The sequence below is a fragment of the Eleutherodactylus coqui genome, chromosome 3 (genome assembly GCF_035609145.1).
Source record: "Eleutherodactylus coqui strain aEleCoq1 chromosome 3, aEleCoq1.hap1, whole genome shotgun sequence".
Taxonomy (NCBI): Eukaryota; Metazoa; Chordata; class Amphibia; order Anura; family Eleutherodactylidae; genus Eleutherodactylus; species Eleutherodactylus coqui.
The window spans coordinates 56,357,837-56,381,550 of NC_089839.1; the positions used below are offsets into that span (position 1 = coordinate 56,357,837).

The following is a 23,714-nucleotide window of genomic DNA, read 5'->3' on the forward strand; positions in this document are numbered from 1 at the left end:
TGTTTATTGGCTAAACCTTATTTAATAATTGTCTGCCAGAGAGTCTGTGGAGTGACTTCTACTCCCCTTCCTCCTCTGGAGTGCTCTTAATCCAGAAACAGTGACATACAGATAACTTGGACTGTAGGACCGTATTCATCCCATGTATCCTCCCTACCTCTGAGCTATAGCCTGCTATTACTTAAACAGTAAAAGTTTATTACCCAAGTAAAAGTTATACCGGGCCCTAACCGTTCCTGGGGACCTGAGGTACTCTGTGTTCATTTCTCCACCGTGTAGCACACCGGTGTGTGGGAATGGTGGCGTCACGAGTGATATTTACTACTACTCCCCCCATCCTGTTTATTGGCATTCCCTATCATAGGGGTGTCGAAGCTGGCCTGCGATACTACTCTGGCCTTGGCTGTGTGTCATCCCTCCAGGACCAGAGCCTGGTAAGTGCCACCGTGTCAAGCCAGCACTTATTCCTCCCAGGTCTTCACGTTAGCCAGGTGCCCAGGGTCACCCCTCTGGGGTGTTGCAGCATGCCTTGACACCCCAAGGGAAGTAGAGGAGATGTACCCTGCACCTACAGTGCATTGAAACTACACGCGTGGAGTCCTGAGAGGGTAAATGTGGACATTGTTGTTACGTCAGTGTGAATTTTGGTTAAATATGTAATGCCTTAAATACTCATATAGCCTCCCATGGAGTGCTATAAAACAAGTTCCTCAAAGTTATATTTTTATTTCTTTTTTTAATGCTGCCTCCGTCTGTTACCACCAGGCCATCCTGAATCTGTGTCGCACCACCACCTGCGACACTAGAGTGCTTCTTTAAACAGCATTGGGGTACAAGAGAAGCAATACATTATTCACAGACAACCTGGAAATTCTTTCTTTCTTAACATTTTTACCTTTAGGCACGAGGCCTTGGGACAAGTAGTACTTTATTAAAGTGCCATTTTATTGTATTTATATACTGGTGTTTAATTTGCTTTAATTTAGAGTTTAGACCTTTGTAGGTCACTATCGGCATTCATTGTAGCATAGTAGTGAGTAGCAAGGTTTAAGAGGATAAGCGGATAACCACCATTAGAGCGAGGTATATATTGACTTTGCTAGTGCGCCTACACCATCGGCATGAGCTTACTTGCCATGACATGGCTCCTGCCAGCCGCTCATCACAAATATTCTCGTCATTGGTTATGAAGTAGCTAAAAGGATATCTAAGCCAAAAGTAAATAAACTTCAGAGCAGAGGACGTGATCCCACTTTGTAATACAACATGGGCCTCTCATGAAAGCTGTTTCAGACAAATTATGTTCCTGTACAGTAGTCCATTTCATCCATTGAGTTCATTTTTCATTTTGTAAAGTGCATTGGAAAAATGGCACAAGGATTTTGATGGCTTGCTGTGATTAAAAAGACAATTTTTCTGTGATCCAGAGCTGCTGATGAAAGCGGCTTTGTTACTGCACAGCAAAACTATTAGTTCAGATGACCTCCCCATAAGCATGCATGTGCAGTTCAGCCAAGTGTCACGCTTTATTGGGAGGGTTGTGGTCTGTCTGTGTCTTATCATCCACAGGACTAATGATCCTTTACAGGGGCCGAGAATCGGCTTATGGGGACGAACAATGGCTAATACAATTGTTTGTCCCAATAGGTTGGCTACACATTTCCTCGGGGAGACATTCTGCTGATTAGCAAGCATTTTTATGCTTGTATAAATGAGCCGATCAGCCAATGAACAAGCGCTTGTTCATTCTTTACATGGCCCAATTGTTTGTGTGTAAGCACTCGAAGGAAGGCTCGGACCCAATAATCAGCTGTAAAAGGACCATAAAGGATTGGGTATGGGCTCAATCACACGGGCGTATGCAGTTTCAGTCCTTGAAATACGTAGCATTTTCACAGACCATCAATTTCTCCATCCTTCCTGCGTAAATAGCGAGCTTGCTAGTTTAAGGCTGCTGCTTGAGCGAGTAGCAGTCTTATCGAGTAACTGTGTACTCGCCTGAGCAGCATGCGGGGGGCGGGGGGGGGGGGGGAGGGGAGCCAGCAGGGGGGGAGAGGGAGAGATCTCTCTCACTCTCCCCCGGCTCCCTCCCACTCCCCCCCCGCAGTCCCCTCTGCATGCTGCCCCGGCGTGTGCACAGCTTATCGATAAGACTGCTACTCGCTCGAGCAGCAGCCTTAAACGAGCCCGCTCGCTCATCTCTAGTAAATACACAGTGAATAAGCATGTATAATGCGTGTTTATAGAATTTCCTTGACTTTAAGGCACAATTTTGGTCCGTTATGTATACCAAAATAGGACATGCTGCGATTTTTTTCACGTGTGTAAAATGCATGTAAAACGCATGTCTGAATACCCCAATGCAAATCAATGGGATTTAAGTAGAGATTAGCGAGCATACTCGCTAAGGCAAACTACTCGAGCGAGTAGTGCCTTATGCGAGTACCTGCCTGCTCGTCTCTAAAGATTCGGGTGCCGGCGGGGGACGGGGAGCGGCGGGGAGCGGGGGGAGATTTCACTCTCTCCCCCCCGCTCCCCCCTGCTCACTCCCGCAACTCACTGCTCTCCCCCGCTGGCACCCGAATCTTTAGAGACGAGCAGGCAGGTACTCGCATAAGGCACTACTCGCTCGAGTAGTTTGCCTTAGCGAGTACGCTCGCTCATCTCTAGATACACATGTAATATGGAACACAAACACACTCGTGCGAATGAGTCCTTTGAAGGCAACCATAATGCTGATGTGGCCCTCGGTGGAAATGAGTTTAACGCCCCTGCTATAAAAGATTAAATTAATTCTCAGGTCAAAAGGAGTTCCTATCCGGTATCCAAAAAGAAGTATATAAATTCTTCATCTACCCTACTTGTAGCCGTATGCACAGATCAAAATTCAAGGACTTAATTACACTCCTAACATAACACAGAGAACGTGTAAGACCTGGCGAATAAAATAAATCTACAGAGTCCAAGAAAACTTCCATAAGACTAAACAAGAGCATTAAGATCCAAATACCCTGAGATGTATAGAACTATAGCTGAATAAGGATCCTTGAATGTCACGGTAATGCCATACTTTCATTATGCAGATTAGAGATTGAGCCAAATGTTTAGCTTTGATGAATGGGGTTATTAACACTTCCTTGTTATCAAGAAACAACTAATAAACTAAATGTGGAGTCATTAATGGAAAACATCTAAAATGAATTACAATGAAGAAAAGAAAACAAAGGTTTGTGTTTCTTATTCCTAATCTTTACAGCAACAGACCAGAGGGAAACTCTGTTCCCTGGCAAAGACTACAGAAAAACAACTGCTTACATTCTCCATCTGTACTTGGGGAATTGCTGCTACAATGTCAGGACTCCTCTGCTTTTAAGCCATATTGACAAACACAAAAAAGAATGTTCAAATGGCAGCACAAAAATGTTGTCGTCACTAAAATCTTACCGTCTAGGTTTTGTAGAGATTGGCATGATAATTATAAATATTCAGGGTAGACTGGGCAAACCAATTTTCTAAAGCAAGCCTTCCTTGTAGCCAGTGCATGGGAAATACAGGGTTACATGGAGCCTAGTCAAATAAATAGGCAACCCAACCATGTAATACAAAGCTGTGACACATTTGATCAAGTGGGAGATATTCTTTGCAGAGGCTCTTTGTTCTGGTTAATGGAAAAGGGTCTCAAGTGGACAATACAATTTTAAAAAATCTTGTTATTTGTATAGGATAACTTATTCCACAGCACTTTCAGGTAATTTACTTATTACCCCCCACTAAGTTAGGTACTCAGGACAGGAATGAAGTCACGGCATCAGCCCTGGTCCAAGTGAGCCACAATCAGGGGAGTTATAACATGTCTCTCCTGACTATTTGCTACCTATTAATTTGTGTAACATCTGGTTCATTGTGTGCTTGCATAACATCTAACTCTGCATATACTGTTGTACATTATTTGCTGCCATTATCGCGGTTTCCAACTAGGGAGAGTCAGGGTCACTCCAGGTTTCTGACGTAGGATTGGCTACATCAGGGCGAGTGCTCCACTTTTAGGTAGGGTCTCCTCGCACTAGTAAATTAGGATAGGAGTTCCCTTTTTCAACACTTTTTGGGTTCGTTATATACATATTGTTATTCACATTAGCATATTGTGTGTGTATATCTGTCTTTTTAGGACAATATATTACGTCCAATCAAGATGAGATGTTTTGCGTCCAGCTCAGACCTAACAGAGTATTTTTCCTTCTGCGTTTAAAATTCTACCCTAAGGGAAACTTAGTTTAGACAAGGGAAACCTCCTTAATAGGGCATGTGGACAGTGATTGTCTTCATGAGACAACCTCATTAAGTATTGGCAAGAGGTAATATTATGCTATTTGATGCTTTTGATTTAACAGGGTTAGGAATTGTGCCTTTAAGATACTGTAGATTCTGGAAGACTGAATGTATGGGAGGTCTTTCTGGGTATGTCTACTCTCCCTCTGGTTCTTGCAATCTCTGACCAGTTCCCAGAAGGAGAGGAGATTAAGTGAGCTTCAGAAAGAGATCATAGAATCATAGAATGGGAGAGTTGGAAGGGACCTCTAGTGCAGGATTCACTAAATCATCCCAGACAGATATTTGTCCAGCCTGTGTTTGAACACTTCCATTGAAGGAGAATTCACCACCTCCCGTGGGAACCTGTTCCACTCGTTAATTATAATTAATAACTCGCTATTAAGTCTCCTCTCAGCCTTCTTTTTTGAAACCTAAACATTCCCAGATCCTTTAAGCGTTATTAATAGATGAGGACATTTGAGTATAACCACTCAGTAGTAAAATGCAGGTGGGGTATTGCCTCATCTTTTTTGCCCATAGGGTGTTTAGGTCCTGGTCACCCATTGGGTCCAGATCACATTCTGTAGAACGTGATCTCGACCCAATGGGTGACCAGGACCTAAACACCCTATGGGCAAAAAAGATGAGGCAATACCCCACCTGCGTTTTACTACTTAGCGTTTACACTCAAATGTCCTGTTGAATTCAGCTTGAGGTGGCCGGTACCCAGTTTGAATCTACCACTGGCTAAATGGCATTAGTCTAGTGTGAGTAGACCGTTCTCAGTTTTGCAATGAGCGCAGCTCTGTTAAAAGGACGTGAAATTTCGGTTACATTTGCTCAACGAGAGGACTGTTGCTGTTCAAAGGACTGAGGGCAAAAGCGTCCTTGTTACTATTGCTGAAATTTACATATATGCCTGTTGCACAGATTAAGAAACTGTTCAGCCAGATCACCCAAGAAGTTAAAGTTGTTTTAAAAAGTTTATGTTTGCACAGCAAAGATTTCTGATGATTATTTCTATACAGAACACTTACACATCTACAATTACCAGGGAGCAGTTTAAGGAAATCTGCCACCAACCCTGGGTTATGTTAGGCTGGCCAGATCGCGGGCATGAGATATTAATGACCCTGGTTTCCCTATAGCCAAGAATGCCACTATGATCCCCAGAAGGGCACTTACTGTGGTTCAGACGGAACCGGCCTCGACTGTGTCAGCAAATGAGTGGCCAGCTGCTGTATGAATCTCCCTGGTGGATAGGGTATTACCCCGGCCCAACCCAATTTGTCTACCATCACAGCCCCTGCATGGTTGATCATCTAGCTTTCCCAGAATATTATATGGAAAGTCTTCCTAGTTGTACAGCAACATGGGGTTGGAGATATAGCACTATATAAAATTTACCATTCTTGACTCCAGAAAACAAGCAATTGTTGGCCATCTTGGTTGGCATATACATATACATAATTTTAGTTTATCATGAATGCTCTTTAAAAATAAGTCCTCTGTTGAATGTGATTCTTAACTTTTACCAGACAAATTCATTTAGATTCCCAAAGATACAATATGTCCATCACTTTGTGATATTTGGAATCAATCTGCTAATGCTGTAATCAACAACTTGGCAGCAGTACACAAGTCTGTATTTTCAGTAAGAATGCTTAGCTGCGGCTTTGTGCATTTATAGGGAGGGCTGGCTGGGATCAATACTGATACATTATGTAGTTGGATTAATATTAGAGGCTTTGATTTTTCTTGTACAAAAGCTTGTCTTTGCGAGTTAATAGTCACTTTTTTTGTCATGGAAACTTTAAAATGTCAACTATTATTTTTTTCAGGATTTAAAGACCAATTTATCTCATATATTTATACATGGATGCAATCAACATCCTACTTCATGGTCCCAAAAATCAATGTAATCGCTATTTACTCACTTCAATAAATGCAGACTACATTATTTCACTAAAATAATTTCTTGGACAAAAAATGGTTCGCATGGGTTTATTAAAAATAGAGAAAATACAGTAAAAGATCCTAAGTATTGCATCAGGTACTCAACTAGGATATTTTATATCAAATAAAAGAGCATATCCATAGGTTCCTCATACCTAGATCTTAAAGGGGTTGTCCCGCAGAAGCAAGTGCAGTTATGCACTTCTGTATGGCCATATTAATGCACTTTGTAATATATATCGTGCATTAAATATTGGCCATACAGAAGTTATATACTTACCCCCTCCGCTGCTGGCGTCCCCGTCTCCATGGCAACTACCAAACTTCTCCTCTGGTCGCCGCAACAGTCGCGCTTGCGCAGAGAGGAATCCTCTTCTGGATGGTCCGGGCTCACGAGCTGCGTCCTGGCTCCTCCCCCTTCTCAGCGTCATCACGTAGCTCCGCCCCCGTCATATGGTGCCGATTAGCCAATGAGGTGGCTGTAATTGGCAGTGGAGCTCAGACTGGAGAAGAACATCCACGGTGCACCATGGGAGAAGACCCTCAGTGCACCATGGGAGAAGACCAGCGGTGCATCTTGGGAAATGACGGTGGCCATCTTGGAAGAAGATTTTTATAACTTCATGAAACGGCTTCATGGTGAGTAGAAACGCTCTAAAAAAACGATTTACAGGGGTAGTTTGTGATGCTTGCTTAACATGGGGGACTGGGGTGTGAAAATTGTTTCGTTTTGGCCGCGGGACAACCCCTTTAATATATAAAGGTTAAGCTGCCAGTACATATAAAATAGCTATCATGTTTTGAATTAAAAGGGAGAAATCTGCTACCAGAGCAGCATAAGGAGCCCATACACATTAGACTAAAGATAATGAAAATGGATGATTTCAACCAAAACGATGGTTTGTATGGTGAAACCTAACAATTGATGACCATTTCAGCTAAACAGACTGTCATTGTTAAAAAAAAAGTCAGCCACATTTGAAACTTTTCTCCAATAGTCGGACAAAGACCTTTCGTTCATGAAGGATCTTTCGTTGAAAGAACATCCCTTGAAAGATCATATGTCCATCTCCCGATGTCATTAAACATGTATGGCTAGTTTGAAAAACTGTGATGGCCAATATGAACTAAAATGTATATGGCTGTATCTATGTGGTGATCGTTCATTCTATGGTTGCTCAGTTAGCAATCGGTTTCTATCCAATATAAATTGCCAGTTTAATCTTTCTGGGAACAAAAGGATCAGGCAGTTGAAATCCAACTGGATGATCCTTATCTCCCTCGACTAATGCCATTGGGGCAGCGTCAGGAGGCAGCCATACACTCTACATGATTGGCAGGTTTGAAATCTAATGTGTTTGGCCAGCCTTAGAACTAAACAAATAACCCAAAACTAACTTAGAGGGGTTGTCCTGGATTAGAAAAACATGGCCGCTTTTTTCCCATTATAGCGCCACTGGTCATCTGTGGTATTACACCTCAGCTCCTTTTACTTCTATGGGGTTTATCTGCAATACCAGACACAACCCATGGACAGATGTGGTGGTGTTTCTGGAAGAAGGCAGCCATGTTTTCTAATTTTGTACAATATCTTTTAAGAAATCCTCATAACAAAACTCTTGTACCCCTCCCCACCATTAGTGTACTTAGCGATACTCTGTGTTCCGTAACCATTATTAGAAAGGAATTACAGATTATCCTGTCTACCTGTGAACCCCATACCATGTAAAGTAAACTACTCACTCATGAGAAGCTATTTCCCTAGAGCAACAAGAGCAAAAGTTTTAAAATACTTGAATAAATATTTTGCAGATGGTGACCCAAGTCAATTTATGGGTAGACTTCTGGGTTTTAGGATCAGTTAAAACTTCATTAGAGGTTCACTTTAATTTGCCATAGGAGCAGAATAGAACTACAGGTCTTTTGCTTGATCTCCATTTTTGTCTTTACAGTAACATGGAATGTTCTTCTCTAGAAGCTATACTTCATACATATGGAATCGAGTGGACCATACAACTTGATTTTTTGTTGCATCTATACCAAATCAGACAAACTAAACCTCTATATTTCTTCTAAATTATGAATTCTGAGGCATACAGAGGTACTGTAAGAACCAATACACTTATATGGTTAACATTTCGCCCCTCAGTGCATCCTGGATGTTGTAGGGAGTACTGTAATGAAATGGCTAGGTGTATGAGACCTTATAGTTACCAAGACTCCTGTAGAAGAAATGAAGTGCAAAGTTTTTCACTATTGCAAATAGTGATTGTGATTTTTTTTAAATTGTAGCAGTAATTGAATTTTTTGTTAATATATAAAGAGGAGATGATTGTGCCGGCCACTGACACACTAGGAGCTGCATTCAGCTTCTCTGCATAGCATTCCCAAGCCCACTCCTGGACGAAAGCTGACACATTAGTTCTATAAAGATCAGGTATAACATTGAGACTTTGTGACTTAGGGAGCAGGTTTGTTGTGAAAAGAAGCTCCTTCTTGTGTGAGAGGATGGATTGGGCACACCTACGGCTAGCCAGAGATATACGAAGATGGGAGACAGCACAGAGAAATAAAGCTATTGCACATATAAAAGCCAGAATTATTACAAAGCTAATATGTTCAGATGTATTCCCTGGATAGAAAGAAGTCTGCAGCCCTGAAGAACAGCCGTTCTCCATAGTCAGTGTCTGTATTCAGCCATGTGGCTGAAATTCAAATTTTTCTTAGTAATGTTCCTCAGCTTACTAGGATAGCGGCAGCTCTTCAAGCAGGATTTTATATTGAAAGCATCCTGAATCTGTGAACTTAATGGGTTTGATGGGACTATAAAAATGGTACAGGTTTAAAATAATATAAAATACAGAAAAAATACATACTCACCTGTTCCAGTGGCTCCAAAGCCCTGAGCTGGAGCCTTGGTTCCTGCCACAAGGAACCAGAAATAAGCTGGTAGGCAGTTACATGCCGTGCATTGTGTATATAACCAGGCTTCAGTGGTGATTCCTCCACGGCTGCTGAAGCCTGTGATTGGCTGAGCAGTCACGTGCACAATGACTGCCCACCACTGCACCAATCACAGACTTCAGTGGCCATGGAAAAATCACTACTGAAGCCTGTGATTGGCTAAGCATTCACGTGCACAATGACTGCCCACCACTGCACCAATCACAGACTTTAGTGGCCACGGAAGAATCACTACTGAAGCCTGTGATTGGCTGAGCAGTCACGTGTACAATGACTGCCCACCACTGCACCAATCACTAACTTCATTGGCAATGGAAGACTCCTTACTGAAGCCTGTAATTGGACAATATAATTTAGTTTTTTCACTCTTTTAAATGTTCTATTCTGTGGATCTGTAGAGATTGCAATCAGCTTTGTCTATAGGATAATAACGTGAATGAATCTCATTACCATCTTAAAAAGGCATATTTCCTATCAAGAGAACACACAAATTGACTGACCTGAATCTACGTGGCAGCCGGTGAGATCTGCTTTAAACTCTTCTGCATTGTCTGTCTGTTTGGAGGATTCATCGTCTAAAAAATAAACACAAACACTCGATGTTTAAGCCATAAATTCCTAATTTAATTCAAGTAGAACCGATCAATTCAGTATTACTTTAGGGGGAAATCAATATTCATAGTCATGCTACTGAAGTTACCAGCACTTCTTCAATGCTTTGGTTCATAATTCAATATGATTTCCATTCTTTGTGTGGACAACATGTCTGCCTCCCGGTGTGTAAGTAACAGCCCCTCCTGATTCTGTCTCTGAACTAAAATACTCAAGCGGGATAAAGCATTCTAGTCACATCTTTGGATGTCCTACATTTAATTCATGGAAATACAATTTATCAAAAATAATAACTGGATGGGCAAATTTTAGGAAAGAAAGTCTATAATGAATTGAAAGATGATGCCAAACGTTGCAGAACCCCTTTAAGACATTAGATGATTTATTAAAGATCAATATAACCACTGCAGTTATAAGTATAATCCTCTATGGGAAGATGTTCTACCATAAAAATTTGTATGTTCATGGGTTGCATGGCCTGCTTTTGCTTTGGACACTGTATTATGTCGGACACTTTTGTTTTCTTCATCTGGACCAGCCTACTGTGTTCTCAAAAGCCATGGCATCCTCACTATGCTCCTTACACTAGTACTTTCACGTCATATTACATACTGAATCATCCGACACTCATTACACTGATGAGCTGTCTCTTCTTGAGTTAAAGTCATAGTTCTCCACCATGCTGCGCATTCCAACATTTTAGCTATCATCTTCATATTTCAACGCACCCACACCCTTGATTCACACAACAATCCACGGCTTACAAGTTCCTTCATTACATCCTCTTCTGCCCGTCATCAGGTCTTCACTCAGTTCTGAACTCATCCTATGGGACTTATTGCTACAAATAGAGATGAGCGAGCACCAAAATGCTCGGGTGCTCGTTACTCGGGACAAAATTTTCGCGATGCTCGAGGGTTCGTTTCGAGTAACGAACCCCATTGAAGTCAATGGGCGACCCGAGCATTTTTGTATTTCGCCGATGCTCGCTAAGGTTTTCATGTGTGAAAATCTGGGCAATTCAAGAAAGTGATGGGAACGACACAGCAACGGATAGGGCAGGCGAGGGGCTACATGTTGGGCTGCATCTCAAGTTCCCAGGTCCCACTATTAAGCCACAATAGCGGCAAGAGTGGGCCCCCCCCTCCCAACAACTTTTACTTCTGAAAAGCCCTCATTAGCATGGCATACCTTAGCTAAGCACCACACTACCTCCAACAAAGCACAATCACTGCCTGCATGACACTCCGCTGCCACTTCTCCTGGGTTACATGCTGCCCACCCCCCCTCCCACGACCCAGTGTCCACAGCGCACACCAAACTGTCCATGCCCAGCCTTCAGCTGCCCTCATGCCACGCCACACTCATGTCTATTTATAAATGCGTCTGCCAGAGGAAAAGCAGGCACACACTGCAGAGGGTTGGCACGGCTAGGCAGCGACCCTCTTTAAAAGGGGCGGGGCGATAGCCCACAATGCTGTACAGAAGCAATGAGAAATATAATCCTGTGCCACCGCCATCAGGAGCTGCACACGTGGGCATAGCAATGGGGAACCTATGTGCCACACACTATTCATTCTGTCAAGGTGTCTGCATGCCCCAATCAGACCGCGGTTTTTAATTCATAGACACAGGCAGGTACAACTCCCTATTGTGAAGTCCCTGTGGACCGACAGCATGGGTGGCTCCCTGGAACCCACCGGCGGTACATAAAAATATCCCATTGCATTGCCCAACACAGCTGAGGTAGTAATGTCGTGCTTAATGCAGGTGGGCTTCGGCCCACACTGCATGCCCCAGTCTGACTGGGGTTCTTTAGATGTGGAAACAGATGCATTTATAATTCTCTGTGGACCCACAGCATGGGTGGGTGCCAGGAAGCCACCGGCGGTACATAAATATATCCCATTGCATTGCACAACACAGCGGATGTAACGTCAGCTGTAATGCAGGTGGGCTAAAAATTCATTTGATTACACTGTAGGCGAGGGCCCACAAAAATTTCTGTATCAACAGTACTAATGTACATCCAAAAAATTGGCCATGGCCAACCAAGAGGGCAGGTGAAACCCATTAATCGCTTTGGTTAATGTGGCTTAAGTGGTAACTAGGCCTTGAGGCAGCCCAGTTTAACGAAAAATTGGTTCAAGTTAAAGTTTCAACGCTTTTAAGAGCATTGAAACATATAAAAATTGTTTAGAAAAATTATATGAGTGAGCCTTGTGGCCCTAAGAAAAATTGCCCGTTCGGCGTCATTACGTGAGGTTTCAGGAGGAGGAGCAGGAGGAGGAGGAGGAGGAGGAATATTATACACAGATTGATGAAGCAGAAATGTCCCCGTTTTGGATGGTGAGAGAGAACGATGCTTCCATCCGCGGGTGCAGCCTACGTATTGCTTAGGTATCGCTGCTGTCCGCTGGTGGAGAAGAGAAGTCTGGGGAAATCCAGGCTTTGTTCATCTTGATGAGTGTAAGCCTGTCGGCACTGTCGGTTGACAGGTGGGTACGCTTATCCGTGATGATTCCCCCAGCCACACTAAACACACTCTCTGACAAGACGCTAGCCGCAGGACAAGCAAGCACCTCCAGGGCATACAGCGCGAGTTCAGGCCACGTGTACAGCTTCGACACCCAGTAGTTGTAGGTGGCAGAGGCGTCACGGAGGACGGTCGTGCGATCGGCTACGTACTCCCTCACCATCCTTTTACAGTGCTCCCGCCGACTCAGCCGTGACTGGGGAGTGGTGACACAGTCTTGCTGGGGAGCCATAAAGCTGGCAAAGGCCTTGGAGAATGTTCCCCTGCCTGCGCTGTACATGCTGCCTGATCTCTGCGCCTCCCCTGCTACCTGGCCCTCGGAACTGCACCTTCTGCCACTAGCGCTGTCGGATGGGAAGTTTACCATCAGTTTGTCCACCAGCGCCCTGTGGTATAGCATCATTCTTGAGCCCCTTTCCTCTTCGGGAATGAGAGTGCAAAGGCTCTCCTTATACCGTGGATCGAGCAGTGTGTACACCCAGTAATCCGTAGTGGCCAGAATGCGTGTAACGCGAGGGTCACGAGAAAGGCATCCTAACATGAAGTCAGCCATGTGTGCCAGGGTACCTGTACGCAACACATGGCTGTCTTCACTAGGAAGATCACTTTCAGGATCCTCCTCCTCCTCCTCTTCCTCCTCCTCAGGCCATACACGCTGAAAGGATGACAGGCAAGCAGCATGGGTACCGTCAGCAGTGGGCCAAGCTGTCTCTTCCCCCTCCTCCTCATCCTCCTCATGCTCCTCCTCCTCCTCCTGAACGCGCTGAGATATAGACAAGAGGGTACTCTGACTATCCAGCGACATACTGTCTTCCCCCGGCTCTGTTTCCGAGCGCAAAGCGTCTGCCTTTATGCTTTGCAGGGAACTTCTCAAGATGCATAGCAGAGGAATGGTGACGCTAATGATTGCAGCATCGCCGCTCACCACCTGGGTAGACTCCTCAAATTTTCCAAGGACCTGGCAGATGGCTGCCAACCAGGCCCACTCTTCTGTAAATAATTGAGGAGGCTGACTCCCACTGCGCCGCGCAAGTTGGAGTTAGTATTTCACTATAGCTCTATGCTGCTCATAGAGTCTGGCCAACATGTGGAGCGTAGAGTTCCACTGTGTGGGCACGTCGCACAGCAGTCGGTGCACTGGCAGATTAAACCGATGTTGCAGGGTCCGCAGGGTGGCAGCGTGCGTGTGTGATTTGCGGAAATGTGCGCAGATCCGGCACACCTTTCCGAGCAGGTATGACACAACTGGGGGTAGCTTTTCAGAAAGCGCTGAACCACCAAATTAAACACATGGGCCAGGCATGGCACGTGCGTGAGGCTGCCGAGCTGCAGAGCCGCCACCAGCTTACGGCCGTTGTCACACACGACCATGCCCGGTTGGAGGCTCAGCGGCGCAAGCCAGCGGTCGGTCTGCTCTGTCAGACCCTGCAGCAGTTCGTGGGCCGTGTGCCTCTTCTCTCCTAAGCGGAGTAGTTTCAGCACGGCCTGCTGACGCTTGCCCACCGCTGTGCTGCCACGCCGCGTGACACCGACTGCTGGCGACGTGCTGCTGCTGACACATCTTGATTGCGAGACAGAGGTTGCGTAGGAGGAGGAGGAGGGTGGTTTAGTGGAGGAAGCATACACCCCCGCAGATACCACCACCAAGCTGGGGCACGCAATTCGGGGGGTGGGTAGGACGTGAGCGGTCCCAGGCTCTGACTCTGTCCCAGCCTCCACTAAATTCACCCAATGTGCCGTCAGGGAGATATAGTGGCCCTGCCCGCCTGTGCTTGTCCACGTGTCGGTTGTTAAGTGGACCTTGGCAGTAACCGCGTTGGTGAGGGCGCGTACAATGTTGCGAGAGACGTGGTCGTGCAGGCCTGGGACGGCACATTGGGAAAAGTAGTGGCGACTGGGAACCGAGTAGCGCGGGGCCGCCGCCGCCATCATGCTTTTGAAAGCCTCCGTTTCCACAAGCCTATACGGCAGCATCTCTAGGCTGATCAATTTTGCAATGTGCACGTTTAACGCTTGAGCGTGCGGGTGCGTGGCGTCGTACTTGCGCTTGCGCTCAAACTGTGGCGCTAGCGACGTCTGGACGCTACGCTGAGAGACATTGCTGGATGGGGCCGAGGACAGCGGAGGTGAGGGTGTGGGTGCAGGCCAGGAGACGGTAGTGCCTGTGTCCTCAGAGGGGGGTTGGATCTCAGTGGCAGGTTGGGGCACAGGGGGAGAGGCAGTGGTGCAAACCGGAGGCGGTGAACGGGCATCGTCCGACCTTGTGGGGTGCTTGGCCATCATATGCCTGCGCATGCTGTTGGTGGTGCCTCCCCAGCTGATCTTGGCGCGACAAAGGTTGCACACCACTGTTCGTCGGTCGTCAGGCGTCTCTGTGAAAAACTGCCACACTGTAGAGCACCTTGACCTCTGCAGGGTGGCATGGCGCGAGGGGGCGCTTTGGGAAACAGTTGGTGGATTATTCGGTCTGGCCCTGCCTCTACCCCTGGCCACCGCACTGGCTTGGCGTGTGCCCACACCCTGACTTGGGCCTCCGCGTCCTCGCCAGCGTCCACGTCCTATAGGCTTACCCCTACCCCTCAGCATGGTGTATTACCAGTGATTTGATTTCCCAGGCAGGAAAAAAATTGGCGCAAGCCTGCAGCCAAAATAGAATTTTTTCCCTTGTTTTTCCAAGGACAAGCCACACTGCGTGTATTCAATGAATACTACTAAGTTTAATAACTGTGTTGTGGCCCTGCAAATGTGTCAGAGAACTGCAGTGATGCAAAGTTATTCGCTACAGCAGATCAGGGATTTCCCATGCAGGAAAAAAATTGGCGCAAGCCTGCAGCCAAAATAGAATTTTTTCCCTTGTTTTTCAAAGGACAAGCCACACTGCGTGTATTCAATGCATACTACTAAGTTTAATAACTGTGTTGTGGCCCTGCAAATGTGTCACAGAACTGCAGTGATGCAAAGTTATTCGCTACAGCAGATCAGGGATTTCCCATGCAGGAAAAAAATTGGCGCAAGCCTGCAGTAAAACGTAGCCGGCTGCGTCTGATTTTTTTTAACGTTCTGCACGCAGCACACACGTACCCAGAGCCCTGAGGACTGTCAGAGGCAGGCGAAATAGAATTTTTTTGCTTTGTTTTTCAAAGGAAAAGCCACACTGCGTCTATTCAATGAATAATGTATGTCTTCTGGCCCTGCCTACACAATTCTATCCCTGTAGTATTAATGCCGGGTGCAATGGTCTGCACAGCCGGTTTTGAGAAAGAAAAAAAAATATGCAACACTGCTAACAGCAGCCTGGACAGTACTGCACACGGATAGATGTGGCCCTAGAAAGGACCGTTGGGGTTCTTGAAGCCTACACTCACTGCTAACACTCTCCCTGCCTAACCACCACTTCTGTCCCTATTGCAGGGCGCAATGCTCTGCAGATCCAATTTTGAAAAAAAAAAAAAAAAATACAGTGCTAACACAGTACTGCACACTATTAGATGTGGCCCTGAGAAGGACCGTTGGGGTTCTTGAAGCCTACACTAACTCCTAACGCTCTCCCTACAGCAGCACCAGCACGATAGCACTTTCCCTCAGCTAACTCACAAGGCATCTGAGCCGAGCCGCGGGAGGGGCCGACTTTTATACTCGGGTGACATCTGATCGCCCCAGCCACTCATAGCAGGGGGGTGGTATAGGGCTTGAACGTCACAGGGGGAAGTTGTAATGCCTTCCCTGTCTTTCAATTGGCCAGAAAAGCGCGCTAACGTCTCAGAGAGGAAACTGAAAGTAACCGGAACACCGCGTGGTACTCGTTACGAGTAACGAGCATCCCGAACACCCTAATATTCGCACGAATATCAAGCTCGGACGAGTACGTTCGCTCATCTCTAGCTACAAACCATTAGACTTGCTCTAAAGATTCTCAGGTCAGATCATGTTTGGAAAACTGTCTTCCTCAAAGTGGCTTATGCCAAATAGGATTATCACACCTGTATCCGCAGGCCGTGGCCCACACACAACCTGATGTGGTTAGAGCTATCTCTTCAATCTCTGTGCTCTGACTCCAGCACTCCTTTTTTATATCTATGTTGTCTCAGATACTAAGGAGGTGATTGGTTCATGTGTCGCAGGTAGCTGGTGTTGTGACTCAGATTCAGGCTATGATGCAGCAGATGGAGTATCAAAATTATACAGTATTTATTTAAAAACAAAGTAACACTAAAGAACAATGCTATAACATTAAGTAATAAATTACAACAAGAGATTTTAGTCACAAGTCTTCGATCTCCTCTCTTGCCTTGATTTTTTTGTTCTCACGACACAAATCCTGCTCTGTCTAGTATCCATGTGGGTCCTCTCTGGATTAGCAGCCTTCTGTTTCTGGATCTCCGCATTCCCTCAGCCAGTCTAGTATCAGCTCCTTTAACAGCCTCGCTCTAAGTTCTTGTGCCCCCTGTTGACTTTTGTGCCATTGGCTTGCATTTGTGATTGAGAGTCTCAGCCAGTCAGAAACTGTCCTTGAGGATTGCTGAGTCTTACTATGCCAGAATCTGCCACATTTTCCCGTAAACCAGTATTTTGGCGCAATCTCTGGTGCATCTTATAGTCCATCTTCATGGAAGCAATTTAACCCTTTAGAGTAGACTGTTACACGTCCAGTTTTATTTACAACCCTCCATTAAGCATGCAAGGTGCTTGTCCTTCACTTTGCAGTTATGTTGTTAGATTGCAAGTTCCTTATGTCCACTTCTTCATGTTCACTGGCTTTCTTTACGTGTTACTTTATAGCTTTGTCATTTACTCTAATTGTGGAAAGACTTAAGGCCCATTTAGACACAACGATTATTGCTCAAAATTCGCTCAGAAGCCAACTTTTGAATGATAATCGCTGTGTGTAAATGGGCCTTTAGGCTCTATAATTTAGTAAAAATATCAGCTAAACTGGCTACTAGCAATACCTGAGAGACTTCATTGCCTTTCATGCAGCCCATTGGTATTTTGGTAGTTTGTGAACTCGTTAATTAAGTTTTGTATCAGATACATACTTAAAGCAGATTTGTACATTGTAAAGAATACAAGTAGTAAGTAAAAGCACAAGAACTAAAAGAAAAAAAGTAGGGATTAGAGGAACGATGGCCCAGCCAACTGTACATATGCCCTGAATGGGAAAAAGGGGGTAAGCAGTTACAAGACACCTCTGACAGCAGCTTATCTCCTCTAAGAACAGAAGAGGGTTGCCAATCATTCAGAAATTCCTAGACAGTCAATAAAAATAAGGCAATTTTTCCCAGTGTCTGTAAAAAAAAAAAAAAAATAGAAGTGTCCATTATTTTTTTTGAGGCTGGTGAAACTCATTTTAGAGCTCATAGTAAATGCTGGTAATGAGTTCATATCTAGAGATGAGCGAGCGTACTCGCTAAGGCAAACTACTCGAGTGAGTAGTGCCTTATGCAAGTACCTGCCTGCTCGTCTCTAAAGATTCGGGTGTCGGCGGGGGAGGGCGGTGAGTTGCGGGAGTGAGCAGGGGGGAGTGGGGGGGGGGGGGGAGTGAGAGAGAGATCCCCCCCCCGTTCCTCCCCGCTCTCCCCGCCCCCCCGCCGGCACCCGAATCTTTAGAGACGAGCGGGCAGGTACTCGCATAAGGCACGACTCGCTCGAGTACTTTGCCTTAGCGAGTACGCTCGCTCATCTCTATTCATAGCCATGTCTGACCCATAGATATAGATCACTTATAATCTTCATTATCCAGTATAGTTTTCCAATCTGTACGCAAAAATATTACAAACAGATTAGATGATTGCTCGGCCCTCATTGGCCGAGTTTGGTTGTCTTTACTCATGGCCACCTTAAAAGACCCAATACAGCACTGTGTGTCGTTTGGAAAAGATTATATGATTGATAATGATCTTTTTTTTTAATTAAAACTTAATTTTTAAAAGTAAATATTATCTTATGTTGTTTTATCATGTACACTGAGCGTTCCACTATTATCTGAAATGTTCAATCAATTTACAAGTTAATTCCACATTATTTGCCGTGCTTTAAATTTCACTGCTGGGTCTTCGTGTTCTGTGGACACTTATCCTACAAAGCGCTCCTACATTGTGTATAGTAAAGCACCAGAGGCTTTCAGAAGCAGACACAATGCAAGCATACCTTATTTAGGTATTATGTTTCAAAGCCTTTTTTGACAGTCAACTTGGTTTGTTGATGTCTGTTTTCCATTAATTCCAGATCCTCCAAGCAAACTTCACTTCTTCCTTCGAAAATAAAGAACATGAAGCGTCCCCATCGGCCAATGTCCTTTTTCTGCCAGTTGTTGGATTTCTTTACTCTAGTCTTTTATAGTTTAATCCTGTGGTATATTGCACTTACATCTTGTCTTCATTGCCACACTGTCGCCTGTATTCCATTATACTTATATTGATTTTGCTCAAATTTAAAGAGCCACGCCGCAGATTTTTTAAATAAAAAATGTAAATTATTATGTAACTAGTCTGCCCTAATATGTAAATCGGCTAGTATTAGCTTGTTTAGTTACGCCTTTCTATCTGAAAAATGATCTTCATTTGGGTCATGTGATCTTATGGTGACCCCCTGCGAATTACTTGTCTATCATTGGGTCACCAGAGTCCAGTTGACAGAACTTCCTGTACGATGAAATGACATGTACCACACAGGCTGTTCAGGGAGGGATTTCTATCACAGTTACTGATGATTAGTGATGAGCAAGCATACTCACTAAGGGCAATTGCTGGAGCGAGCACTGACCTTAGCGAGCACCTGCCCGCTCAAGAGAAAAGGTTTGGCTGCCGGCGGCGGGCAGGGAGCAGCCGGGGAGAGCGGGGAGGAATGGAGGGGAGATCTCTCTCTCCCTCTCTCCCCCCTCCTGCTCCCCCTGCTCACTGCCGCAACTCACCTGTCACCCGCGCTGGAGGCCGAACCTTTTCTCTCGAGCGGGCAGGTACTCGCTAAGGGCAATGCTCGCTTGAGCAATTGTCCTTAGCGAGTATGCTCGCTCATCTCTACAGATGATGATTAATGGCTGCTGTTTGTTATGATGAAGGAGATAACAGTTCATCCTCCATGACTGTATACTTATGGTCTTTAGCTTTTCTAGGTAAATGTAGAGGTTAATGATAATTACATTGTCCTCCCAGCAGGCAGAGAAGATAGTACAGTCACTAGCTGGTAATGTGATGCTGTGCTGCATCATCATAGGATTGCTAGCATAGCATAGAAGAAAAGTAAGCAGTGAGAAATCTAGAGATCAAGATTGTGTGCATCAGACAGGAGGCTGCACTGCATAGATGTGACTGCAATACACATAGAAGACATCCAGAATGTGACAGGCAATCAGGTAAGGGGTGCAGGGATGGAAAAATGTGTTTTCACTGGAGTGATTCTTTAGGCTGGGTTCACACGGGGCGTATTCCCATCGGAAATCTCGCGGTTTGGCCGCAGCAAAAACTGTGAGATTTCCGCCAGGAGAACCGCCGCAGTTTAAGCCGCGGCGGCTTTGAAGCGGCCCGGCCGCTCGCTTCTCCGTTGCGGCCGGCGCTCCATAGAGGAGAGCGCGGCGGCGACGAAAATAAACCAAAAAGAAAAGTAAATAGACATGCTGCATATTCTGAAACCGCGGCTGCGGCGGCCACAGCCGCGGTTTCAGCCGGACTTACCGCAGCGGATTGGCCGTCCCGTGTGGACGAGATTTCTGAGAAATCTTGTCCACATGGCTGGCTAATCCTGAGATTAGCGGCCGTGGGCGGATTTGCCGCGGCGAAATGCAGCGCAGCAAATCCGCGGCAAATCCGGCCTGTGTGAACCCAGGGTTAATGTTTCTACCACTTGTGCCGATACTTTGCTTCTTTGCAACCTTAGGGTTTGTTCACAAGTAGCTAATTTGCTGCAGATTTTGTTGGGGATCTGTAGTTTATTTCAGCTTTTTAATTCAATTCAAATTGAATGGGTGAAATCTGCTGCAGATTTGCACTAAAATCCACTATGAAATCCTCAGCGTATCAGCTACATCTGATCGCACCATAAGGTTGATTTGTTATTTACTTCATTTCTATTGGCTAAACACGCCCTTTCTAGTCCCCTGCCTTAACTATCCCATATCTTTGTAGTGTATTTGCCCTGCAATATACAACCTGCAGGGCTAGGAGGACAAGGGGTTGGCAGTTGCCTATGGTGCTAAGTGATAGTACCCTCAGCTTGATTGACAAGGGAGGTCAAACAATGCTACTGCCAATCAAAAACAACACCGTCTTCTTATGACAGCCATATTCTCGCTTTACTGCACTGATCAGGAACAGGACATTAGTCTCTGCTACGTGTTATTTTCCCTTTAGAAAGCTGCTGCTGTGAAACTTATCAGTTGCCCCCCCATTTGCCAGATGGAGGCAAAAGAGTTTTGGGGTCTTCATCGGGCTATGGGACCAGTGGGTGGCACTCTTCTGGAGATGCTGGTGCTGACATTGTTGGGGGTATAGTTTTGCTCTTAAAGGGGTTGTCCCGCGGCAGCAAGTGGGGTAAAGTACTTCTGTATGGCCATATTAATGCACTTTGTAATATACATCGTGCATTAAATATGAGCCATACAGAAGTTATATACTCACCTTCCCTGCGCTGGCGTCCCCGTCTCCATGGTGCCGTCTAATTTCAGCGTCTAATCGAGAAGACCCTTCTGCGCAAGTGCGTCTAATCGGGCGATTAGACGCTGAAATTAGACGGCACCATGGAGACGGGGACGCCAGCGCAGGGAAGGTGAGTATATAACTTCTGTATGGCTCATATTTAATGCACGATGTATATTACAAAGTGCATTAATATGGCCATACAGAAGAGTATAACCCCAGTTGCTGCCTCGGGACAACCCCTTTAAAGGGGTTGTACAGGGTTGGAAAAACATGACTGCTTTTCTTCAAAAACACAGTGCCACCATTGTTTGTGGGTTGTGTCTGGTACTGCAACTAAGCTCCCATTTACTGCAATATCACACACGACCCTATGGACAAGGGTGGAACTGTGAAGTGGAAGAAAGCACCATGTTTTTCTAACATTGGACAACCCCTTTGACATGTTTATTCAATTCATTGGAAATATTCACTAATATTGGCACATTCAAAAGAGAACCTGTCATCACATTTGAGCTCTATATGCTATGTTATAGGGCTCAAAGGTGAGGGAATAGGGAGTACAGGAGCTGTGTTTCATACTCACCAGATGCCCTGTTCCTGTGCTATGTCCTCATAAAGTTGTCATTTACATACCAAGTGACTCTTTTCAGACGGCTCTATGCATGCGCTCTCCCATTTATCTGTATGAGAGTGCATTCGCACAGAGCTGTCTAAAAAGAGTCACACTGTGTGCGTTTGTCAACCTCGCGGGGAGACACAGCAAGAAAAGGGCACCCGATGGCTCACCTTCTGGACTTTCTGCTCCCTCACCTTTGAACCCCATAATATAGTATATGGAGCTCAATGGTGATGACATTTTCCCTTTAATGCCAGAAAAGCAAGGTGAGCTAGAATAATCTTGGTTCATCTTGGATAACAAGCACACTTTATGCAACCTCCTATAGCCAATTTTATTTTAGTACTATCTGTTATCATTTATCTATAACTTTTGGCCTTTCTGTTTTGTTGGCCACTGAATGCTTATTATTAGCACATCATGTAAAGGCAACAATAACACTTGGGGTTGACACTCAACATAATAACTTTTCAAGACTGAATGTTTTGACACAAGCTACAAGTTCAGTGCTATAGTTGTAGAACATTTATTTATACGTTACATTTTTACTGACCTGAATCGGGACCGGTCTCTTTCATTTCCTGTGTGCCTGTGGTCATAAAGTACATAAAAGAGACGCATGTCATAACCCAATTACGGCAAAAACATTTTCTTGTTATTACACAATTTTCATTATTTTCCAGCTCAGAATAGGTGTTAAAGGGAACCTGTCACATCTCCACAGGTTAGGGGACATGGCAGGGAGGCAGGTGACATATTTCTTATACTCACTTGTTCCCGCAATCCAGTGCCATTACCAAGTGAAATTCACATGGCCCATGGAAATCGGACTCTCTTCAGATTCCCATGCACGTGCTTTCCCATAGACTTGAATGGGAGACCGTGCGAACAGGAATCTAAAATAGTCCAATTTTTGTGTGCCACACAATCTTCACTGGTTGATACCGTGTTTGCCCCATAAAAATAAGCCCTACCTTGATTTTTGGTGGTGGGGGGCTTGAAATATAAGCGCTCTCCCAAAAAAAAGCCCTAGCTACATGTAGAAGAAAAAAAAGACTCACCTAGCAGTTGGCGTTCGGGTCTCTCGCGCTGGGCTGTGGTGCTGCTGCAGGCTTCTGCGTCCTTCGGGACACCGTTAGAGCAGTTCTTCCTGGTAGCGACCGGAGCTCGATTAACCACTCACAGCCATTTAATGATGTCATTCAATGAATGGCTGTGATTGGTTAATTGAGCGCCAGCTCTCATTAGCTGACGTGGTGATCGATTAACCAATCAGACCATTAGCTTGCTGGAGGCAAGGTATTCCAGCCCGCTACCAGGAAAAACTGATCTGTCAGTGTGCAGAAGGACACGGAAGTCTGCAGCAGCGACGGAGACCAGAACGCCAGCTGCTAGGTAAGTATTATAAAGACAGCCCCCGAAAATAAGACATTGTGCCTCTTTTGAGGCAAAAATTTACATAAGACAGTGTCTTACTTTTGGGGAAACATGGTAACGCTCGTTCACAGGAACTGGTGAGTATAAACCTTACAGCACCTGGCTCCCCGTGATACCCCCTAACAACACCATAACTTAGTTTATGGTGCTGTGGGGATGTGATAGTTTGCTTTAAAATGACCATATACATTAGATAAAAGTAAGTCGATGGTTGAACAACCGGTGAATGATCGATAGTCTGGTGAAGAACTGTTTTGCAGATGCAGCCATACACATTTTAGTCCGTATGTGGTGCTATAGTTGTTCAAACTGGCAACGTATGTTCATCGACACCGACGATGGATGGACATTAGACAATCTTTGATCTTTTGTCTAACTAACCTTCAAAAAATTTCAAACAAGGTTGACTTCTATCCGGACAATTTCCCCCAATGAAGGTTTATTTCGGTTGAAATTGTCCATTTTTATCAATATTCGCCTAAGATATATGAAACCTTCAGTCACATCTGTGCATTTTCAATTGATGACTTTTGAAAACTATTCGTAGGACACTGGTGGAACAACTAATGCATTTCAGCTTCCTACCACCAGTATTTAATGTTGATCATTAATAAAGTAACAAATGGCAGATTGGGTTCAAGTGATATCC

General features: G+C 45.0%; 1 protein-coding gene across 2 annotated transcripts in view; it reads right to left on the reverse strand.

Moving 5' to 3' along the window:
• Window positions 1-23,714, reverse strand: part of MACROD2 (mono-ADP ribosylhydrolase 2) — a 1,963,046-nt gene that overhangs the window by 74,837 nt on the left and 1,864,495 nt on the right. For both annotated transcript variants that reach the window (XM_066595626.1, XM_066595625.1), the window contains exons 14-15: window positions 22,182-22,217; window positions 9,732-9,806 (exon numbers count right to left, since the gene is read on the reverse strand). In XM_066595626.1, the coding sequence (XP_066451723.1) occupies window positions 9,732-9,806; window positions 22,182-22,217 (111 nt within the window). The remainder of the gene's footprint in view (window positions 1-9,731; window positions 9,807-22,181; window positions 22,218-23,714) is intronic.